At 38.4% G+C, this 24,948-nt stretch overlaps 1 protein-coding gene across 1 annotated transcript; it reads right to left on the reverse strand.

The window, feature by feature from the left end:
* Window positions 1–6,523: 6,523 nt before the first annotated feature.
* LOC136262352 (uncharacterized) lies at window positions 6,524–24,691 on the reverse strand. Its single transcript, XM_066056594.1, has 4 exons — window positions 24,270–24,691; window positions 17,159–17,323; window positions 6,926–6,971; window positions 6,524–6,757 (listed from the first exon to the last, which is right to left on the reverse strand). The coding sequence occupies exons 1-4, from the start codon at window positions 24,604–24,606 to the stop codon at window positions 6,652–6,654; spliced, it is 654 nt and encodes a 217-aa protein (XP_065912666.1). The 5' UTR covers window positions 24,607–24,691; the 3' UTR covers window positions 6,524–6,651.
* Window positions 24,692–24,948: the final 257 nt, after the last annotated feature.

The raw sequence follows: 24,948 nt of genomic DNA on the forward strand, positions 1-24,948 counted from the left end.
TAGTAATTCATACTAGCTACAGCATTTTATGTTATAGTTGGTGTTCTATTGCAGAAGCAAACAAGCAAAGACTGAGGGTGGTAGAGTCTGCATTTCATCAGTTTCTGTAACAAAAGTGAAATTATTGGATTGCCAGTTTGAGGAAAGTGCTACAACTACAAGCACAAGCCTCCTAAAGGAGAAAGGCTCCAGCTCCAGGGAGTTTGCAGATGTGTATGTGATAACTGTGATATCATGCATAACTACACACCCATCATATGGAATTGACAAAGAAGATAAACCATGAGTAAATGGATGAGGAGGGGGCTTTTCCCTTCCTGGCACATTTTTGGTAATGTACCAAAAACAGGCACACTGTATTAAAGTGCAGAAAGCCTATAGCTAAGTGAATATGAAACAACACTTATTTACTTTAGCTCTACATGTAGAAACTATGAAGCAAATTGGTTCAAGTGTTTTTGCCGTGTCAAGATTGAAATACTCTAATTGAGCAGTAGGTAACAGTCACTACATTCAATTGACAATAAAATCTTTGTTGTGAATTATGACACCACTACCTCAATTTGATTAGTACTAACCATCAAACAGCTATACATGTTCTATCTCACAAGTAGTTTCCCAGGTTACAAGTAATGCAAATTATGGGACTGCATGAGTGCATGGTAACCCTACTTTGATGCTCCTGAGCTGGTATAGCAGCTTGTGTACCATAAAGTTTCATTCTTCTCCTACTTATGTACTGTAGTGTTTTGTCTTATAGCTTCTTGCCTTCCCTCAGATCACCTGTGCCCCTCTAACAGTGTCCCCTAGATCCTCCCATGGCAAATGGAAGCTGCGATAATTATATGCATGCAGAGAGTTTGAGTAAGCCAAAAGAAAATTTGGTAGCAAAGAAAGAAATTAATGGAAACAAAGTGTTATTGTTTCCCTTCCCAAGTAAAGCTGCATAATTGATTGTGAAAATTCAACAGGGTTGCATTAAATCTTCCTGAATGAAAACACTGGTCCCCAGAGTATCCACTGGTTATTTATTTTTCAATTTGAGTTAATGTACATTAGCTGTACTTTATAAGTTACTGAATTCTCTTCATCAAGACACACGATAGTGTGTCGTGCGGCCCAAGAAGCCGGCGCGCCACACCGTGAGTATATTAACAGGAAGAAAGAAAATGCAATTTTCACACCTATGTAGCCCTGTGATCCCTTATCTGATTGGAACCAAATTTGCTACAGCTGTGCCGGCCAGTTATGGGAGTCTACATACCAAATTTGAAGAAAATCGGTACAGCCATTTCCGAGATACGAGCGAACAAAATTTCGTTTTAATTTCTTCGTTTTAATTTCTTCTACTTTTTCATTTCGCACATTTCGCAAAATCCACCATAAAACACGAATGCGTGCTCCAATCGGGCTGAAATTTGGCACACTTGAAGGGCTCATTAAGGCGGATCTCAGTACCAACTTTGGTAGGAATCCGATGAACATTCACGGAGTTATGACCGATTATGTGCGTAAAATAAGGTCGAAGGTCTGTCACGCCTACAGGGTAAACCACTTGGAGGAATGAGATGAAAATTGATATGTAGATGGAGTAACCATCGTAGGAGTGCCTTTTTGTGGTTTGAAGAGAATCGAGATAAAGACCATGGAGATATGACACAAAACCCAACCTGAGTCACCTGAGTCACAATTATGCAATCGATTTTTATGAATAAAAAAACTATTAGTTTTCACGCCTACCAGGCAAGCCGCTTAGAGCAATGAGCTGAAAATCGGTGTGTAGCTGGAATAATCATCATAGAAAGTCCTTGCAGTAGTACAGAAGAACCGGATTAGAAACCACTGAGTCATGATTCGAAAGCCAACTACGTGTTGCAAATGCGAGATCGAGATACTCTAATAGAACAGTCACCCTAATAGAGCATTCGGCTACGTTTATAACTTACTCCATCAAAGAATTATATTACCTTGCAAGTTATTCTGTAGGGAATTCAGCTACAACCAGTTAATCTGATAGACAATTCAGCTACAGGCAAGTCACCCTGTAGAGAGTTCACCTAGAAACAAATCACCCTGTAGAGAGATCAGCTAGAAGAAGTCACCTTGTAGAGAGTTCAGTTACAAAGAAACTATGCACTATGTAGAGAGTTCAGCTGTAAACAAATCACTCTGTAGAGAGATCAGCTAGAAGAAGTCACCTTGTAGAGAGTTCAGCTACAAAGAAACCATCATGTAGAGAGTTCAGCTGAAAAAAATCACCCTGGAGAGAGTTCAGCTACGAAAAGATCACCCTGTAGAGAGTTCAGCTAGAAGAATTCACCCTATAGAGAGTTCAGCTGCAAATAAATTACCTTGTAGAGAATTCAGCTACAAACAAACTGCCCTGTAGAAAGATCAGCTAGAAGAAGTTACCTTGTAGAGAGTTCAGTTACAAATAAACCATCATGTAGAGAGTTCAGCTGCAAACAAATCACCCTGTAGAGCGTTTAAATCACCCTGCAGAGAGTTCGGCTGCAAACAGTTCACCCTGTAGAGAGATCAGCTAGAAGAGGTTACCTTGTAGAGCATTCAGCTACAAAGAAACCATCATGTAGAGAGGTCAGCTGCAAACAAATCACTCTTTAGAGAGATCATCTACAAAAAGATCACCCTGTAGAGAGTTCAGGTAGAAGAAGTCGCCTTGTAGAGAGTTCAGCTACAAAGAAACCACCATGTAGAGAGTTCAGCTGCAAACAAATCATCCTGTAGAGAAATCAGCTACAAACAAATTGCTGTGTAGAAAGATCAGCTAGAAGAAGTTACCTTGTAGAGAGTTCAACTACAAAGAAACTATCATGTAGAGAAATCAGCTACAAACAATTCACCCTGTAGAGAGTTCAGCAAGAAGAAGTCACCTTGTAGAGAGTTCAGCTACAAAGAATCCATCATGTAGAGAGTTCAGCTAGAAGAAGTCACCTTGTAGAGAGTTCAGCTACAAAGAATCCATCATGTAGAGAGTTCAGCTGCAAACAAATCACCCTGTATAGAGTTTCAGCTACGAAAAGATCACTCTGTAGAGAGTTCAGCTAGAAGAAGTCACCTTGTAGAGAGCTCAGCTACAAGAAATCACCATGTAGAGAGTTCAGTTGCAACCAAATTACCTTGTGGAGAATTCAGCTGCAAACAAATCGCCCTGTAGAAAGATCAGCTAGAAGAAGTTACTTTTTAGAGAATTCAGCTACAAAGAAACTATCATGTAGAGAGTTCAGCTACAAACAAGTCACTCTGTATAGAGATCAGCTAGAAGAAGTTACCTTATAAGAGTTCAGCTACAAACAATTCACCGTGTACAGAGATCAGTTTGAAGAAGTTCTTTGTAGAGAGTTCAGTTACAAACAAATCACCCTGTAGAAAGATCAGCTAGAAGAAGTCACCTTGTAGAGAGTTCAATTACAAAGAAACCACCATGTAGAGAGTTCAGCTACAAACAAATCACCCGTAGAGAGTTCAGCTACAAACAAATCACTCTGTAGAGAGATCAGCTAGAAGAGGTCACTTGTAGAGAGCTCAGCTACAAACAATTCACCCTGTGCAGAGATCAGCTAAAGAAGTTACCTTGCAGAGAGTTCAGCTGCAAAGAAACCATCATGTAGAGAGTTCAACTATAAACAAATCACCTTGTAGAAAGATCAGCTAGAAGAAGTCACCTTGTAGAGAGTTCAGTTACAAAGAAACCACCATGTAGAGAGTTCAGCTACAAACTAGTGACCCTGTAGAGACATCAGCTAGAAGAAGTTACTGTGTAGAGAGTTCAGCTACAAAGAAACCATCATGTAGAGAATTCAACTACAAAGAAACTATCATGTAGAGAGATCAGCTACAAACAATTCACCCTGTAGAGAGTTCAGCAAGAAGAAGTCACCTTGTAGAGAGTTCAGCTACAAAGAATCCATCATGTAGAGAGTTCAGCTGCAAACAAATCACCCTGTATAGAGTTTCAGCTACGAAAAGATAACTCTGTAGAGAGTTCAGCTAGAAGAAGTCACCTTGTAGAGAGCTCAGCTACAAGAAATCACCATGTAGAGAGTTCAGTTGCAACCAAATTACCTTGTGGAGAATTCAGCTGCAAACAAATCGCCCTGTAGAAAGATCAACTAGAAGAAGTTACTTTTTAGAGAATTCAGCTACAAAGAAACCATCATGTAGAGAGTTCGGCTACAAACAAGTCACTCTGTATAGAGATCAGCTAGAAGAAGTTACCTTTTAGAGAGTTCAGCTACAAACAATTCACCCTGTACAGAGATCAGTTTGAAGAAGTTCTTTGTAGAGAGTTCAGCTACAAACAAATCATCCTGTAGAAAGATCAGCTAGAAGAAGTCACCTTGTAGAGAGTTCAGTTACAAAGAAACCACCATGTAGAGAGTTCAGCTACAAACAAATCACCTGTAGAGAGTTCAGCTACAAACAAATCACTCTGTAGAGAGATCAGCTAGAAGAGGTCACTTGTAGAGAGCTCAGCTACAAACAAATCACTCTGTAGAGAGATCAGCTAGAAGAGGTCACTTGTAGAGAGCTCAGCTACAAACAATTCACCCTGTGCAGAGATCAACTAAAGAAGTTACCTTGCAGAGAGTTCAGCTGCAAAGAAACCATCATGTAGAGAGTTCAACTATAAACAAATCACCTTGTAGAGACATCAGCTAGAAGAAGTTACCTTGTAGAGAGTTCAGCTACAAAGAAACCATCATGTAGAGAGTTCAACTACAAACAAGTGACCCTGTAGAGACATCAGCTATAGAAGAAGTTACCTTGTAGAGAGTTCAGCTACAAAGAAACCATCATGTAGAGAGTTCAACTACAAACAAGTGACCCTGTAGAGACATCAGCTAGAAGAAGTTACCTTGTAGAGAGTTCAGCTGCAAAGAAACCATGTTGTAGAGAGTTCAGTTGCAAAGAAACCATCATGTAGAGAGTTCAGCTACAAACAAATCGCCCTGTAGAAATATCAGCTACAAGAAGTCACTTTGTAGAGTGTTCAGTTATAAAGAAACCACCGTGTAGAGTGTTCTGTAATAAATATATGTATTATATATATATATATATATATATATATATATATAATTTGTACATTTGCTGATAAAATATTTAAAGTATTTAACATCTACTTCATCTTTTCTTCTTCTTGTGGTAAAGAAAAGAAAATCCCCAAAGCCAGCCTATGGCCGGCTTTGGGGTATACAAACACAAAAAGAAGTGAAATCTAATCAAAAACAGCTAAGCTGTAAAAAAGGTGCGGCCCCAAAAAGGCAATGGTGAAAAAAGATGTGAAATCCAAGGTGGCGGCCAAGAAATGGCTGTGATGGTAGGTTAATGGTAAAAATTTTAATAACGACAATCCAGGTGAATTTTGTGCCAAGACCAAATTCACCTGAATTGTCGTTATTAAAATTTTTACCATTAACCTACCATCACAGCCATTTCTTGGCCGCCACCTTGGATTTCACATCTTTTTTCACCATGGCCTTTTTGGGGCCGCACCTTTTTTACAGCTTAGCTGTTTTTGATTAGATAATATTATTACATTTCGGCTTTGACTCATACTCTGGGTTGAACACACTCTTGCTGGGAAGAGTGTATCCTATTTATGGGTCATGTACATGTAGCTACTAGATACAGTGGACCTTAACATTCCTTCCCAATCAATGCTTGCTACCTAAGACCTAAGATAGTTGTATATAATAAATTGGGGCTTTACACTATACACAAGGGCTGAAAGTTTGTAGGACGGTCTTACAACATGCTTAAAACAGTATGTTTGAAAAGTAGCAGAAAGGAGAAAAATTCATGATGAAGTCTTGAATCTGCAACCATCTGAATCCTAGCATGATCATGCAAAGTTGTCAGTAGTTGTTGTTAAGTAGAAAGAAAGTAGGGAAGTTAATTAGACACTTTATACCCAACAGTGGTAATTAAGATAAACCACTTGTCATCATGCCCTCTTCATTAGGTCCTTTGGTAATACTCCAGATTTGAAACATGTTGGTTCAGACACGCACATGGTGATGTAGTGTGCAAGTGAATTATGCCTCTAGAGGAGCAGAGCTTGAATATTACCAAGTAAATGCCTCCCACTTGATATAATTAAATTCTCCTACTAATAACTATAATGTTATGACTGTTCATTGCTCACCTTTTCAATAAAGTCAATAAGCAACTTTGTATTTTCAGTCTTGTTAGTATACTTGGCCTTTTGTTGTTAGCCTATAGGCTGCTCAAATATTGTAACCGAAATTGTTTTGTGGTTAAAGCAACACTGTTTTACCTGATGCACCATTATTGTGTTCTTATCAAAGTTTACATAAAAATTGTATCAAGAGTTATGGTACCAGGCTAAATAATTTTTTCATCTGATTTCATTGGTGCCATAACTAGTCATAATTATTTTACAAAAAAGTAAACAAACAAGTACAAGGAAAAATTAGTGATCAATTTCCTTAAATTTACTATTTTTTCCTTGTGTTTGTTATAAATAATTGCTGTATGTGGTTCCACTAAAAGTGGTATCTTTAAAGCATATGATTCTCTGTCTATAATTATTCAAATAGACAGAACTATATATAGTTAAGTTGTCATAGCTACTGTAGTTAGTTCAGCTGGATGCCATGTGACTAGCTACTTAGACTTCTTTACATCTTCTACATGAAAGAACTTTACTTTAAACTTTTGCAAATCACTATAGAAGGTCATATTGAAGACACCAACTGCTATTGATCCAACCCTATAGAATAGAAGCAACAACACCAAAGTGTTATCAATATGGCTATACTGCTATTGTGCATGATGACATATAACATACGTACATATTTTTCATAACTATATAATTGTATAGCTATCACACAGTATCAAAACATGTTGTGGACTATTATGCTGTGCATATAAAACGTACCATTCCAAAACAGCTTTAAGGATAGAATGAGCCGAAAGACATGTCACTGTGGCAGCTTGTCAAGGAATCATTGCCCTACTGACTATTATATTATGCACACACACACACATACTATTTGGCCACATTTATGTAGCATACATAAGTAACTATATGTTTATTGCAGTGGATGTAAGGTAATCAGTTTTCATATCACAAAACAGTTGGTATGTTTCGAATACTTATAGTAGGACTTCTTCTGTAGCTATATGAAACACTAAACACACTTTGGCATTGCTATCTTAGTTAGTGTATAAAATGTACATCAAAGAGTCAAGATGATCATATTCATTATGATTAATGAAGCTTACTGTATAGTGCATTATATTTTGGCACTAAAAAGAAGGACTATAAATGACATCAATTTGCATGCAGAGCCACACACAAGATGTAGTAGCTATATGGTCTAATCCATGCAGTTATTGGACATGTCATGAGTATACAGATCTTTGGAGTGATACAACATGGACTAGGCTAAGACATTACAAATGTACTAAATAAAATTATTGTATCAGGTTTAATACTCAAATAGAAAAATGGCCTCTCCATTCCCAAAAATGGTTACAGTACGGCTATACCAATTTTATGCTTATGGACTATTTAGTATAGTGACTTGGCACGTTGCACAAAAGCCTGATTTATTGGGGGCATTTGACTGTTCTATTAGAGTTTCTTGATCATGTTTGATTAGGATCCAAAAGCCATCTCAAAAATATATATGTGACTGAATTTGACAAAACAAGGCTTCGACGCACAAAGCTTTGTTAGGAGATATGGCGATTTTAAGGAATCATTGTGTAATAACTTTCCAGTGCCTATAGCTGTGCAAACAAAATTTGCACCAATTGTTCATCTGTTCACTAGCTATATCACTGAGTGGGTGTATACATTTCTGATACCCAAAATTTGCCCTGTTTTGAGCAGTTTTTTTCGAGCGGGTAATAATATCACAGATGGAATATACGGGTATAAAATGGAGTAAGAAGACGATTGGAATCCAGAGGCCAAGTTTGGGCTCTCCATGGCCCTCAAATTACTCCAAATTGACTGAGAACACTATTTGCGAGCTCTCTGTGAAGTCCCAGCTCACTACACACCATTATCACAAAGCCATGGCCATTTGATGGTGCCAATCTCACACTCGTGGCTTTGACAGGGTCGGAAGAAAGCTGCTACAGAAACCAGACTTGTCAGTGCTGAAGGAAGTACAGTGTGAAATATGATAGTGTATTAGACTAGCAATCCATTTCTGGTAAAATCGTAAGTTTGATTTTGTGTGTGTGGAAGCCTTGTTATGCAATCCGGTCACATATAGCTCCAATTTTCCATTTCCTCCATGCAGCTGTAACACCTTAGACTGCATGCAAAATATACAGGACTCTTTAGTCACACAACTAAACACTTTTATAGAGACAAAGATTTTTATCTTTCTGGTATTGTAAAAAAATGGGCAGTGCTGGAAACATTTTCTAACCAACATTAATGTTCACCTTGTCTCATTTTATAGATCAGTGTACATCATGATATAATGTATATGTGACCGGATTTCATATAACCAGGCTTCCACACACACAAAATCAAACTTACGTTTTTACCAGAAATGGATTGCTGGTCTAACACACTATCATATTCCACACTGTACTTCCTTCAGGACTGGCAAGTCTGGTTTCTGTAGCAGCTTTCTTCCGACCCTGTCAAAACCACGAGTGGGAGATCGGCGTCATTAGCTAAATGGCCATGGCTTTGTGATAATGGTGTGTAGTGAGCTGGGACTTCACAGAGAGCTCGCCAATAGTGTTGTCAGTCAATTTGGAGTGATTTGAGGGCCATGGAGGGCCCAAACTTGGCCTCTGAATTCCATTCGTCTTCTTACTTCATTTTATACCCCTATATTAGGCCCACCCACCACCCTCCACCCTATTACTACCCTCCCACCCTATTACTACCACCTGTGATATTATTACCCGCTCGAAAAAAGCTGCCCAAAACAGGGCAAATTTTGGGTATAAGAAATTTATACACCCACTCAGTGATAGCTAGTAAATTGATGAATAATTGGTGCAAATTTCGTTTACACAGCTGTAGGTACTGGGAAGTTATTACACAATGATGACTTAAAATGGTGGGGTCTATTCTACGGAACGGAATGATGGACTAAACTGCGGGACGGAAGGGTACTGATGAAAGCCGGAATGGAACGGAACGGAATCGATCGGGGCGCGCGCCATGTTAAAAATCGTTTTAAACAGATTGTGCGCTATTTCCAACTGTCACACAATAACTAGAATTATGCTAGAATTAGTTTGTTTCTGTTTATAGGCATACTAGTAATCGTGCGCTCGAAAGTTCTATTAAATGCCCACCACATGGTAAGGTGTGTGTAAATAAAATCCATCCAGTTTAGTTTAATCCTGTGTTACCAGTACTTCCTTACCATTCCAAGAGGTAAACTACTGTAGTATTTTCATGTTGTAGCGGTATTCAAACCTTTTTGTACATGTGTCGCTGGTTTTCTGAAGCGACTATAATTCTACCATTATTGGCAGCGATTTACGAGAGTTCGCAAACTGCAGTATGTTATATTAAAAAAATAGGTTAACAGCTTAGCTAGATGATCGTTGTTCAGCTTAGACGATTGTACAACGCATTCTTGCAGTGGGCATTAAATAGAGCCGTCGAGCAAATGTTTTCTAGCATGTTTATAGCAGAAGCGAACTAATTCTAACAATTCTAGTTATTGTGTGAAAGTTGGAAACAGTACACAATCTATTTAAACGATTTTTTAACTTGGCGCACGCCCCCTATTGATTCCATTCCGTTCCATTCCGGCTTTCATCAGTACCCGGGACGGAATGCTTTCTCAGATTGAAGCTTGCAGCTTACCATTGCTGTACAAGTTATCAGTGGCACTTCCAGCAGGTAATCAAACGTACCCCAAGAAAGATAAAACGAATTTATGGATCAATTGTGGGTTCTTGTTGGTTGTCATTAGTAACGAAGTACTAATTGTGGGAATAGCTGACTCAGTGTGTTCATCTTCGGATATATCAAGTAGGGAACTTAATGCATGACTTGTTTTTACTAGATGTGAGTTATTTTTACTTACTTGACTTTAGAATGTACAGTCTGAGGCCCAGCCTTTCTAATCGGCATAATCAGTATGTGTATAGCTAGCTACACTACAAAGGAAACAAGTATGGTGACAAGCTGAATCAACTCAGTCTAAGCAGAATCTAAAGAAATTTTGTGCAGTGTGTGAGGAGCAAACATTCAGATACCTCAAGGAGGCTATATTGTGTGAACATCAATGATTCATTAACAGAGTAGTGGACTATTGTCAGCTATCTCAGCCTGAGTACTGAGTTGAATTCTGGATGGGGTCTATTTTACAGAATGGAATGCTTTCTGAATCAACTTGCAGCTTGGCTAGCTGCTATCATAGCTGAAATTGCATTTTATCAGTGGAACCTCCAGGAAAATGGAATAGGATAATTATAAAACATTAATTAAGTGATTGTTTAGGTAATCATGACTTTATTCAGTCTAATAAACAGAATATATGGTTGATTGAGTGAGGTATCACTTTCAGAATGTTCAAACGACCAGTGATGAGATGCATGGATTCATCGAATTTTTGTTGTGGTTGGAGACATTAAATATCCAAAAGCAAACTGACTGTATAATATTAATTCACTTTCTTTATATTTTCTCAATTTTGAGCCTGTATACAAATAATTGAATTTTCCTTGTCAATAGAAATCCTAGAATAAGATGGGAGAGAAACTTATCTTTGTTTACCTATACTGTACAACCAAGAGTTCATAATACTGATTTGTATGGGGGAGAGTGTCTAACTCTCAGTATGGCCTGTACAAACACCCTGCGTAAAGTTCACCTTTCATCAAATCAACACCTTTACTGGGGGATAGAAAACTGTTGATTAGTGTTGCTGAAGAAGGTAAAGCCTTTGTTCTGAAATAAGGCCGAGGTGTTACTTTAAGCAGGGTGTTTGGTGAATGCATTCAAGTTAGACACTCTCCTTATTATGAAACTCTTGGTACAACTTCAAAGGAAAATGAAGAAAACATACAGATGAATCAATAAAATCACTACAGTAAGGTGAATTACAGACTAGTGAGATCTTGGTTAATTAATGACAGTGGTTGGAGATTAAGTGTGGTAGCTTCTTGTTCTTGAATATGTTGCAAAGTGGAAGTACAAATCAAAATGGGATATCAATTTCATTATGAAAAATTTGTATACATAAATAATCTAGCATTACTATTTCATTTATCCTCCACTTAAACATGCTACAACAGTACTAGTGTCAGTACATTGGCAGTGAGTCTACCTTGAAATTTCAACTCTAGAGTAGATCCAACACAGGACAGCCCGCACTGTAACAAATACATGTGATCCCATTGTAATTTCATGGACCAGCTGGACTGGGAATCACTTGAAAATAGACGAACAAATTTAACCTGTTTTGTTTGAAGTGAAGCATGTGAAATGTTACACTTAAGAAATCCTAGGATTCTTATATTTAGGTGGTATGTAATTAATGTGTGTTCTATTTCAGGTCTGACTAGATACATTGAAATTACACACACATCCTGGTCCAAATCACGTTTGCCTGGTGGCTACGGGCATGGTTTCACATGCGGCTTATAATAGAGATTTGGCTGATCTTGGAGTTTTGGCATTTAGCCTGATTCAAGGCTAGCAGTCAGACACATCCTTGAATTGTGCAACAGATAAAATCAGCTCACTATTGAATACGGCATTTTAGTCCACTGCACCAGCTGTTAATATATAAATAACTCCATGCATACACTTCAGTGATGTTTGCAGAATATACCCTCCTTGCGGTCTGCCAAAATATTTGCTCCTCACACACTGCACAAAATTCTTCAAGTTTAGTAATTCAGCTGGCTCTTTCCTGTTACCAGTATCTTCCTGCTTGCTTTATTTATACACTGACTTATGACTTGAAAGACCGGCCCAGACTGTTTTCTAACGTCTAAATAAGAAAAACAGCTCACATAAAGTTCCCTTCCGTATGGATGAACATCACTGATACAGCTCATCCCACAATAATACTTCGTTACTAATGACAACCAACAAAAACCCACAATCGATCCGTTAATTCTTTTTGTCTTATGTTTAATCACCCACTGGAGATGCCACTGCTAACTTATAAGGGAAGTTTCAGCAATGGTAAGTTGCAAGCTTCAATTTGAGAAAGCGTTCCGTTCCGTGGTTTAGTCCATCATTCCGTTCCGTTCCGTTCCGTTCCGTAGAATAGTCCCCACCCTTAAAATCGCCATATCTCCTAACGAAGTTTTGTGCGTCGAAGCCTTGTTTTGTCAAATTCAGTCACATATAGTACAACAGGGACGGAATTGTCACTAATATCATTGCAATTCATATTGAGTACTAGCAATTTAAAAACTTGAAATTTTCACTGAAAAGGAAGTAGGGGTTGATATAATACACACTACAAAAAGTAAGGAAACAAGCTCAAAAATGTTACAGCTGAAATGAGAAATGATCCAGCAGTAAAAAGTAAGGAAACAAGATTATACGACTACTTGCTAAAATGAGACACACTTTAATGCCTACTTTTGGCTAGCATCTTGAAATGAGACCATCAAATTAGCCAAAAGTAGGGATTAAAGTGTGTCTCATTTTAGCAAGTAGTTGTATAATCTTGTTTCCTTACTTTTTACTGCTGGATCATTTCTCATTTCAGCTGTAACATTTTTGAGCTTGTTTCCTTACTTTTTGTAGCGTGTATTATATCAACCCCTATACTTCCTTTTGAAATTTTTAATTTTTTAAATAGCTAGTTTGTTCTCTAGCTATTATACTCTTGTTTTCCACATAGTATAAATATCACTTGAAGCAGCTATCTTTTACCGTAAGCGGAGAAAGTTACGTGTGGGAAAAGTTTTGCGAATTTCGCGATTGCAGTAGCTAACCATCGTGAATATTTTACGCCGGTTAGCTTGCTGGACTGTTAACATGCTTGTACTTGTACAGTCAGGGCCGCCCACAGGGGGGGGGGGCAACTGGGGCATTTTGCCCCGGGCCCCAGGAGGCCCCATGAAGGGCCATGTTTAAAAGATCGATATACTCTAATAGAGCAGTCAGATCTAAATACTCTAATAGAGCAGTCACAGTATTCTTCAGAGGAGCAGTGTAGCAAGCTTTGATATGGTTGGTGATGGGTAGTTATTGTCATTGCCAGCAGGTTGTGACCTTTTTTTTTTTGGTCTTCACCTTACAACTTGAGTCAAGGGCCCCACTTTAACTCTTTGCCCTGGGCCCCTTAATTTCTCTGGGCGGCCCTGTGTACAGTAAGAAATAATTATGCACAATCAGCATCGCGAAACTTTTCCGCTGGTATACAGGGTAGAGTGCCATTCTCGAAACTTTTCCCACGCGTAACTTTCCCCGCCTACGGTACTTTCGTACGCAATAAGTGCCTCTAAAAATAACTATCGTTTTGTCTTTTTAAAGGTATTACAACAACTGATAACGACTTCAGCTGCATTTCTAATGGCCTAAATATTGATGATTTTACAGTAAAACATTGCTAGAGAGTCCACCATTATAACAGTGGAACCCTCGCTTTTAGAAGTCTGGATCCTGAGGTGGATCCGCCCCTCAGACATTATTAGCTAGCTACCTCACAAGAAAGCTAAACTGGTAATTAAGACTATGTAAAACAACTACCCAGCGTTAATAAATGCTAGAGACAACTCCTTGGGTACTCTACACCCGTTCACCCTCACTTTACGCACATGTACTCACACTTCGTTAAAATCACGTGTTTGGGTTGTAGCGCGCGCCGCAACTATTAATTATACAACCAAGTAGTAAGAATAATAAGAAATGCGGTTTAAATTACGTCATTAATAATGAATGAATAAATAATAAATAATGTTTGAGAAAACTACGAGGCCTAGAGACATGAACTAAGCGGGGATAGATTCGCCTGTGAATGAAGGCACAACCGTATGATAAGTACGCCTGTTCGTGCTGATGACTTTACCGTACGTGTAATTCTATATAACGCCCGGCACCACGCCCTTGTTTAATTACAGATTGCTTGAACGAGAAGATTAGTAAACGTCCGCGGAGAGGCCAGGCGCCACTTTACTGGTAAGCAACAACATTACATTTTTTTTTAAAAAAAAAGAAAGAAGAACCGGCCCAAGTTGGCACTCCCATCCACCACACTCTACTCTACACTAAGATGACATTACAAGATTAACTCTACACTAAGATGACATTACAAGCAACAACATTACAAGATCTACTCTACACTAAGATGACATTACAAGCAACAACATTACAAGTATGTTTAAATGTTTGTAACTGTATTTTGTGTGCAGGATATGCGCTCCAGGCGTCATGCAGTGAAGGACCAGCTGATGACCAGTTGGGATACCAGCTGATGCGTTTATAAACAACCAGCTGGAACAGCAAGGTAATGAGTAATGTAATACTTGTACTCTTCATCCTTCATCTGGCTTGCTAGCGGCTGGAATTATTTTCATTATACTGACCGCCACCTTCATCTGGCTTGCTGGCGGCTGGACCACTCGGCTTAACTGACTCCTAGTCTACTGTGAGTCTGTAATAGCTAAACAAGAAGCTGATGCAGTGCTGCATATACAACAATGTGTAACTATCTCCTGTATGTTGTGCAAGGCTGTATGCATAATATTATAGACTGTGATCACTTTGCCAATGCCACACCGCTGATATACAGGTACATCACCAGTGGCCTCTAGTTACAACAGAGTCTGTTGTGCCATATTGGCTTGATTGGGATCAATTGCTAATTGTGCCTTCACCATATCCCTTATTCTGCATAGCCTCACTTCACTGCTGAGTCATCTTCAGAGACACGTCACACCTACAATATATAGTTACTTTCAATATAGCTAACTTAACTTGGTTTTTTGTGTAGGTTGTGTTTTAGTATTGTGGTTTTCTGATGCCAGTTAAACTCCCTTGCCTGTGTACGTATGCATATGTATCATTTTCACAGGTACACGCACACTGCTCTGAGTGTTTCCTATGGCACTGTTTATACTTGCCCAATGGGTAGGTTGCAACGTTGGTGTATGTACTTGGTTGTATGTGACGCGGTCCTAGTAATAATAATAATAATAATGAACTTTACAGTGTACATATACATACATACATACAAGTTGCAGATGTTGGTATGATAGAATCGGGGCATATGGCAGCACACTGATGGTCCACTGACATCCTGTGTCAGTGGCCGGAAGCTAAATTGTAGTAGTGATTAGCTACAAAGCTAAGTTTACTTACTAGATTACTTAAAAGGGGGGGAAATTAACAGTTAAAGGGAGTTGAAGTTAGGTTGGTGAGGAATCTTTGAACACTTTGAGCATGGACATAGAAATGAAAAAGAGCAGGTGTTGTTGGAGGTGAAATTGGCAGTGAAATGATTCCACAGATAATCTAAAAGTTTGGCCTTTATCTTGAGTGGGTTGTCCTGATAGTTGATAACGGGAAGGGCATTCCAGATGCGAGGAAGCCGGTTAAAATAAAAGTTACTAGTGGAATTGTCAGGTGATCTTGTTTGGAGTAGCTTGTTTCCAGAAGCTAGACGTGTGTGACCAGTTGCAAATTTAATGAAATTACTGATGTCAAATCCATTGTGGGGGTTGTTGAGATTTTTAAGAAAGAACATCACATCATTTACATCAAGAATGTACATCAGGGGTAGCATATGGAGATTAATAAGACGAGACTTGTAGTCAGTAGAGTAATCATTTAGAATGTATTTAGTTGCACGCCTCTGAACACGTTCGAGTTGTTGAATGTGCTTAATTAGGTGGGGTTTCCAGATGACCGAGCAGTAGAAAAACTGGGATCTAATAAGAGAGGTATATAGTCGAGATTTGGCTTGGACATAATTTTGTAGGGAGAAAGATCTTCTTAGAAGTCCAAGTACCTGATAGGATTTGGAGATAATGTGGTTATAGTGAGCATCCCATGACAGGTCGCTTGATACCATAATTCCTAGATCTCTGTATGTATCAACGCAAGAAATCTGGGAAGTGCCGATATTGTAAGATGTTGGAGATTTCCTTTTAAAAGATAGCAGAAAGATTTTTGATAGACCGAATAGAAGATTCCAGTGGGTACTCCAAAAGTTTAAATTATTTAAGTCTTCTTGAAGTTTAAGTGAATCTAGTGGTGAGGAGATAGTTTTGATGCATTTGGTGTTGTCTGCAAATAGAAACAATAGACAAAATTTAATGATGTCCGGAATATCATTAACATATATGAGAAATAGAAGTGGGCCAAGTATACTTCTCTGTGGGATTCCGGATAGAACTGGGAGAAGATGAGACAAAGAGTTGTTAATCTTCACACACTGATAACGATTAAGTAGATATGATTCAAACCATGACTAAAGCTTGCCAGAAATTCCAAGTGATCGAAGTTTGAATAACAGTTCCTTGTGGGGGACACTGTCAAAAGCCTTTTTGAAGTCAAGATAGACTACATCAGTTTGGTCATTAGTACTAAGTATGGTGTTCAACATGAGAAGCAACTGTTGCACTGTGGATCGATTAAGTGCCTCGACTATTAATTATCCTTCGAGAAGAACAAAGAAGCGATTGAATGAGGAAAGCAAATAGCATGGTGCAGTGGACAGAACATAATCGGAACAACAGATTCGTGGCTGTCCGAAATTTCTGGAGCCATACACCTAGTGCTACCGGGTCTTACAGCAGGCAGGCAGGCAGGCAGGCAGGCAGGCAGGCAGGCAGGCAGGCAGGCAGGCAGGCAGGCAGGCAGGCAGGCAGGCAGGCGAGATGTAAGTGAATTTCAAAATTTTTGAAACTCACTGTACATTAAAACATTAGGCATTTCGCTTAGTTTACCCAAGTTACAGCATTATTATAACAGTACTAATACATTCCAGGTGGTTTTTTTCGCGTAAAACTTATTGCAAGGCCGTTTTTTTAAGGTGCAAAAATCCACGAAACCATATGATTTCTTACCAACCCCTACTATACAGTACTATCATACTGTATGATGTATTACTTTACAATCCCCTTTATAATTTAGTTGCTACTGTACCTCTTGACATTTCAGTAACTACATATAAGGTAGCTATATATATGCGTACATAAAGGATACAAAGGAAGAGGAAAGCACTGATTACCACAGCAACAATCATGACTATAGCACACACTTTCTTAACATTTTCTGACATGATAGAAATCTTTAGGTTCTTTCCATCATAACAAAACCCAAACAACATCATGTAGATGGAATATGGTATGAAGAACATGAATGTTGCTACTACAATGCAATGAAACAGAACAAAAGTAATGTACTGTAACAAGTACTATAAACACAAGTGTAAAGCTATAATCTAAACCTTTATATAATATTCCACATCCATTACTAAGATTTTTCATGGGTTTCTGTTTGTGGACCACTCCCACACTTCATTGATCATCCCTACTATACAGTACTATCGTACTGTATGATATTGAACTACACATAGAAAAGTGTACATGCATATTTAGCAAAGCTGGTATTGGACCAACGATGTTATAATGCGAAAAATTTACAAGGTCAAGCTGATGCTACCAACTTAACATATTCTATATAGGGTTGTGGCTCTGACAGCATTGGCTATCACTGTAGTCATTGTTGGACACTAGCTACACTTTAAATGCTGCATATTGGCTGTTTTGTGTAGAATTTATATTAAGTCCAATCCACAAGCTGCACATTTGAAAGTATCCGTAATTTAAAGTAAAGCTTAGCACTTTTAAGTTCGAATTGGAATCATAAAAGGTGGTTATCTATACATGCATCTGCAAATGTGCTAGTGGACATTTAGCATGTACGCTCGCTACACTAATGTGAGTGTAATGTCCACTACACAGGTTGCAACAGGTGTATGCAACCTTGTTTTTTTATTGGTTAAAACTTTTCTTTTATATATTTGTTTGCTGACTTATTTTAACATAGTTCAGTTTGACTAGAGTGAACCCACACATATGTACTTCGAAATGGACAATAGTGCCATACAATTATTGATCTAAACTCATGCCTCAATTTTTAATCTGATAAATCAATGGCTTCATTTTCAGTTATGTCCAGCCCATTACACATCATTACTAACAAAGAGCAGCATTGGAAGTACCTCTACGATCAATCCAGTCACTACAAAAATTACCATTCATGCACTCATCTAAATACGCGGGCCACTGGCTATTTCTTTTCTTTCGCACAGACTGCCAGCATATTAATACAGTAAGCAATCAAAATCCGAATGGCTACTAGTGATCGGATCACCCCATAATGGCCGCTTGCTTGGAGTGTGAGCATTGGCTATTATGATCTTTTAATACTGCAACACACTGCCGGCGTTTACATCTCAGTTGCAGGATGTTAGATTTGCACTCAAGTTGCCTTTTAAGGCAAGAATATTTTTGCTATAGGAAATGCCACAATGTGAATGAATCGTACTGAGATATCATACAAGTACAGGGAATAATTAGTAATTTTAAGTTCAATTAGAGATAAAAGGTAAGGAAACAAGGGTGGTCACCTCACATGTTGCAACATAATATCAAGAGTCCATAATATGGACTCTTGATAATATATTATACTGAGCTATATCCGTAATAAAGCTGGGAACAAAGGTCTTAAATGAAGGCCAGGGGTGCTACCTAGTACAAATAGCTATAGGTGGTATGCATACAGCTTAATTTGTAGAAAATGCTTAGCTACTATAATCAATAGGCATGAGGCTATTATGCTCTAAAAATTGAGCATTATGCTTTTGAGCAGTGCTCAAAAAATCGCCTATTATGCTTTTGAGAATTGCCCATTATTCCCAAAATTATGCCACCATAATTGGCTAACAATGCCAGTTTATTGCTGTATCAGACCATTTTCATTGAAGTTTAAGCTTCCAATAGTCTTAATTTCTTTAGCTGGTTGCTGTATTAGAGTATTTCGTTTCAATGTGACTGCTTTATTAGAGTAAATAATATCTAAACCAAAACAGCCAAGCTTTAAAAAAGAGTGCGGCCCCCCAAAAAGGCCAAGTTGAAAAAAGATGTGAAATCCAAGGCAGCGGCCAAGAAATGGCTGTGATGGTAGGTTAATGGCAAAAATTTTAATTATGACAATTCAGGTGAATTTGCATTGCCTCCTCCACTAGGATTTGGTACCAAATTCACCTGAATTGTCGCAATTAAAATTTTTGCCATTAACCTACCATCACAGCCATTTCTTGGCCACCACCTTGGATTTCACACCTTTTTCACCTTGACCTTTTTTGGGGGGCTGCACTCTTTTTTTACAGCTTGGCTGTTTTGGTTTAGATATCACTTCTTTTTGTATTGCAAGCCACAAAGCTGGCCATATGGCTTTGATGCTTCCTTTTAGCTTGTTTTTTTCTCTACTGCAGGAATTGTGGAACAAAGGAAGTAATTGTGTGTATAGCTTTTGTCTGATGAAATATTTGTATATTTAACATTGAATGATGATTATCACATACTGTAGTTAATAAGGTGACTTCTTACATAACTGAACTGTAGCTGAAACTCTCATTGTTTGTAGCTGAACTCTTTTCAGGGTGATTTGTTTCTAGCTGAACTCTCTACAGGGTGATTTGTTTGCAGCTGAACTCTCTACATGGTGGTTTCTTTGTAGCTGAACTCTCTACAAGGTGACTTGTTCTAGCTGAACTCTCTACAGGGTGGCTGAACTCTCTACAGGGTGGCCGAACTCTCTACAGGGTGATTTGTTTGCAACTGAACTCTCTACAAGATGATTTGTTTCTACTGTAGCTGATCTCTCTATAGTGATTGTAGCTGAACTCTCTACAGGATGGTTTCTTTGTAGCTGATCTCTCTACAGCTTGATTTGTTTGTAGCTGAACTCTGTACAGTTTGATTTGTTTGCAGTTGAACTTTCTACATGGTTGTTTCTTTGTAGCTGAACTCTCTACAAGGTAACTTCTTCTAGTTGATCTCTCTACAGGATGACTTGTTTCTAGCTGAACTCTTGACAGGATGATCTGTTCATAGTTGAATTCTCTACATGGTAGTTTCTTTGTAGCTAAACTCTTTACAAGGTGGCTTCTTCTAGCTAATCTCTCTATAGGGTGATTTGTTTGTAGTCGAACTATCTGCAGGGTGATTTGAACTCTCTACAAGGTGATGTTTTCTAGTTGATCTCTCTACTTAGTCTGGATGACTTGTTTCTAGCTGAACTCTCTACAGTGTGATCTGTTAAGTTTCTACCTGATCTCTCTATAGAGTTATATCTTGTTTGTATAGCTGAACTCTTTTACATGGTGGTTTTTTGATTGGTTGCTGAACTCTCTCTCCACGGTGACTTGTTTGTACTACAGAGTGACTTGTTTGTAGCTGAACTCTCTACAGAGTAACTTACTTGTAGCTGAACATTGCATAAAGTGACTTGTTTGTAGCTGATCTAGATGAACTCTCTACTAGGTAGCTTTTTGTAGCTGAACCCTTTACATAGTGACTTGTTTGTAGCTGAATTCTCTACAGAGTGACTTGTAGGTGAACTCTCTACAAGGTGACTTGTTTATAGTTGAATTCTCTTCAGTGTGACTTATAATGCTCTGAATCTCTACAGCAACATGATTGTAGCTGAACTCTCTACAGGGTGACTTGCTTGTAGCTGAATTGTCTATAAGATTAACTTTGTGTAGCTGAACTCCCTACAGAATAACTTGCAATGTAATATAATTCTATAATGGAGTAAGTTATAAACGTAGCTGAATGCTCTATTAGGGTGACTGTTCTATTAGCGTATCTCGATCTCGCATATGCTACACGTAGTTGCTTTGGAATCATAACTCAGTGGTTTGTACTCCGATTCTTCTGTACTACTGCAAGGACTTTCTATGATAATTATTCCAGCTACACACTGATTTTCAGCTCATTGCTCTAAGCGGTTTGCCTGGTAGGCGTGAAAACTAATATTTTTTTATTCATAAAAATCGATCGCGTAATTGTGACACAGGTTGTGTTTTGTGTCATATCTCGATGGCCTTTAACTGGATTCCTTTCAAACCACAAAAAAGCACTCCTACGATAATTACTCCATCTACATAGCAATTTTCAGCTCATTCCTTCAAGCGCGGTTTATCCTGTGGGCGTGACAGACCTTCGACCTTATTTTACGCAAAAAAAAATTTTTTACGCAAATAATCGGTCATATTAAATTCCGTGAACTTTCATCGGATTCTACCAAACTTGGTACAATAGTATAAGATTCACCTTAATGAGCCCTTTAAGTGTGCCAAATTTCAGCCCGATTGGAGTACGAATTCGTGTTTTATGGCGGATTTTGCGAAGTGTGCGAAAAGAAGTAGAAGAAAAAACCCTAACCGGCTTTGGCTGCATGCTCGTATCTCGGAAATGGCTTGAGCGATTTCCTTCACATTTGGAATGTGGACTCTCCTACCTATAACCGGAACTTCTGTAGCAACTTTGGTTTCAATCGGATAAGGAATCACGGAGCTACAAAGGTGTGAAAATCGCGTATACTTTCTTCCTGTTAATATACTCACGGTGTGGCGCGCCGGATTCTTGGGCCGCACGATACACTATACCATGTGTCTTGATTCAGTGACTGTTCTATTAGAGTTTCTGTCTGCTCTATTAGAGTATTTCGATCTTTCTTAACGGAATTGTGCAATCTGCAGATTTTCCTACTGTTAAAACTTTATAATCACCTCAAAATGCTAGCATAATTCCTGATTCCCACACATACCGATATTATGCTCGAAATTACACAGTAAAAACAAACTAGTGAATGTCACTACTAAATGTAGTGAACGTCACTACTACACTGTTAAAATGAAGAGTAACCACAACTCTCTAGGAGTTCCCACTGTAGGGAGGATTTAACACCCCTGGAGAGTAACCATTACTCTAAAGGAGTAACTGGGGAGTAACACATGCTCTGAAGGTGGTGTCGCTTACTCTTCAGAGTAATGGTTATTCTCTTCAGAGTGTTGGTTACTCTCCATGACACTGCTTGAAGTATCTTAGTTTACTACAGTGGTATATCCCCAGTATATGGAACAGTTAATTGTTTGTTATTTTAGTAGTTTTTCAGTAAACCCGCATTCACTGATGTTTTACTGAGAGTTTAAAACTTAGTAAAATAATTATGTTCCATATACTTAAGTTTACTGACACTTTACTATCAGTATAACTATACAGTAAGGCATCTTAACAAATTAGTAAGCTAAGAACCTTCAAGCAGTGTGAGGTGTTAAATCCTCTCTACACTGGGAACTCTCAGAGTGGTGGTTACTCTTTATTTTTAACAGTGTAATGTCTGCCACAATACTCACTATTTTTGTGTAGTGACGTTCACTACTAATTTTGTAGTGAACGTCACTACATTGACCACTAAGTAGTGACGTTCACTACAAAAAGTAGTGAGTATTGTGGCAGAGCAATTCACTGCTAAATTTTTACAGTGTATGCCGGCATAATCGCCGCATCCCTAATAATCAATATTTTCAGTACTCTTGCTACAAAGTGTCTTGTCAAAGTATGTCAACTGCAGCTGCTACAAGGAGCAATAAGGTTTTTCAGAGTGGATTATAAGAACACAGGCCTAAAAAACCTGGCATTTAAACGGATATAGCTATACGATACGAGTGCAGAGATATTCAGCTACTTTTGTCTTCTCGTAAAACACATAATATGAAAGCCATAGCAACTTTTCGGGGCCATGCCATAGATCACACATGGTCTTATGTGTGTATAGCTACATGTCACAAGGTGCTCCACACAATAAGTGACCAGATTTGGTTTCCACACACATCCAGTTTTACGAGTTCGAAGGATCATAGCTCTGTGTAGAAGTATGCCATAGCTAGTTATCAATTTCAAAAATTTGACCGGCTTTCTATGAAACTGTGAACTGTGAAAAGAATTTTCTAGACAAATAGCTTGCTGTGAGTGTAAGTCACAGCTTGAAGTCAAAGAATCGGATGGGGCGGATCTAAGATTTATAAAAGGGGGGGCTAACTCAAGGTAATACTAATCTCTTGGGTAGAGGTGATGCTGGAACTAGGGGGGTCTGGGGGCATGCCCCCCCCCAGGAAAATTTTTGAAAAATAGATGCTAAAATACTGCAATTTGGAGACATTTCCACATAAAATTCATAATATTTTCTGCCTGTAGATATTTTATATACTGCCTTTAGATTATAGGTATGGCTCTCTGAAGCATTTTGCTAATGGAAAAGTTTGGGTAGGTACAGACAACCAAGTACATGATGCACCCCTCTCACAATTGCACAACACTGAATAGGCGTATGTTAGAATAATAATGTTGAAAGTGGAAAATTTTGAAATTTGAACAATACAAGATTGAATCTGAGAGCATTTTCAATGGTAATTGTGTACCTGAATTAAGTATTGTCATACATATTAACTATACACAAGTAGATGAATGAAGCCCTTTAAACAGACCAATGCACTTCATTGTATGTATAGGCGCAGGCAGGTTTGGAAAAATTCCATAACAGAACCAACTACATGTTTCCAGTGAATGTTCTATTAGAGTAGTTAGCTGACTGCTCTATTAGAGTATCTCGATCTTGTGCACCTCCAATGCTGATCCAGGTCCTTGTTTTTATTTTATTTTTATTTATTTATACTGAGCAGTCAGCCCTGCTGGTATGCTCAGGAAAAAAAACAACAAAAAACAGTTCTAACTTAACATACAGTAAACCAATTGTTCAACTAATTACAAGCTAGTACTAGTGTGGTAATATAATTGTAAAAGTGATGTGAACTTGTTGCATAAACTTTAGCTTAAATCCACTGATAATACCTTGGAAAGATGTTTATAAGGTGGTTTTATGAGTATTTGTATTATTAGTGATCATATATAACTATGCTAAGACAAAATTTCATTATAATACTCAGCATATTGTTTAAGTAAAGCCTAAATATGAAGGGGGGGGGCTTCAGCCCACAAAGCTCCCCCCTGGATCCGCCCCTGGTGTGGAAGCCCGGCTTGGTCACATCCGCGGTTAGTCTGGCGTAGCCAGCGCTTATAATCTAAAAATTGATAAGCGCCTAGCGCGTAGAAGGTCTGGCTACGCGAGACTAATCCGCGGTCACAATAACATATACGGAATTAATTACATATATTGCGTCATTTACTTCCGGTGTTAATTATTATGGCACTGACTATTTATAATTTAATAAACAACTTACGGATATGAACATTTATATCTTCCTTATAGCTCAACACTGATGCAACAGTCAATCCCGGCACAGAGGATAACCCCGCCAATAATGCGTAACCTGCATAAGCCCAATCTTCGTCCGCCCAATACACTAACAGACAGCTTAGAATTAGCAGGACTGCTGAAGTGACCATTCCCATGCGGTAGACATAATTCTCAGGAGGTAGTGCTCCACACTCACAAATGTAGGGAAGCAATTCTGGAACGTGTCCATACGTCACCGCTAATATGTAGCATGTGACAATAACGATGGTCATCAATACGGGGCTCAGAATCACTAACAAAGAAGCTTTGAGTGTTGTCATTGCAAAATCTTTCAGTACTATAGCAAACTGTATAGCTATACGAAGCTAAGTTCAAGATGCCAGCTACAATAAGCTTTTAAAAATATTTGTATATACGCTAGCTATCTCAGTGTGCATGGCATGTGGAACCGGCATTAATTTATATCAATAACAATGCGGAACCAGAGCTAATAAATAATGCGGAAGTTATTATCTCGTACTGCTGATTGCACGAATCTTTAAAAATTGCGTGACGCATGCGTGTGTGCGCACACAAGATTTAAAAGCATTTTGTTTCACGGAACAGGCTGCTGATGTTTGGGACTAAGATTCCCAACGTAAGAAACTTGTTCCGTGAAACAA

The sequence above is a fragment of the Dysidea avara genome, chromosome 7 (genome assembly GCF_963678975.1).
Source record: "Dysidea avara chromosome 7, odDysAvar1.4, whole genome shotgun sequence".
Lineage (NCBI taxonomy): Eukaryota > Metazoa > Porifera > Demospongiae > Dictyoceratida > Dysideidae > Dysidea > Dysidea avara.

Excerpts from the sequence above, each read along its gene's own strand:
- LOC136262352 (XM_066056594.1), bottom strand. The coding sequence starts at position 24,606 with ATGACAACACTCAAAGCTTCTTTGTTAGTGATTCTGAGCCCCGTATTG. Across the intron at positions 17,324-24,269 it reads AGATATAAATGTTCATATCC|TAGCAACATTCATGTTCTTC; the intron begins GTAAGTTGTTTA and ends ATTGCATTGTAG. Across the intron at positions 6,758-6,925 it reads CTTAAAGCTGTTTTGGAATG|GGTTGGATCAATAGCAGTTG; the intron begins GTACGTTTTATA and ends TCTATTCTATAG.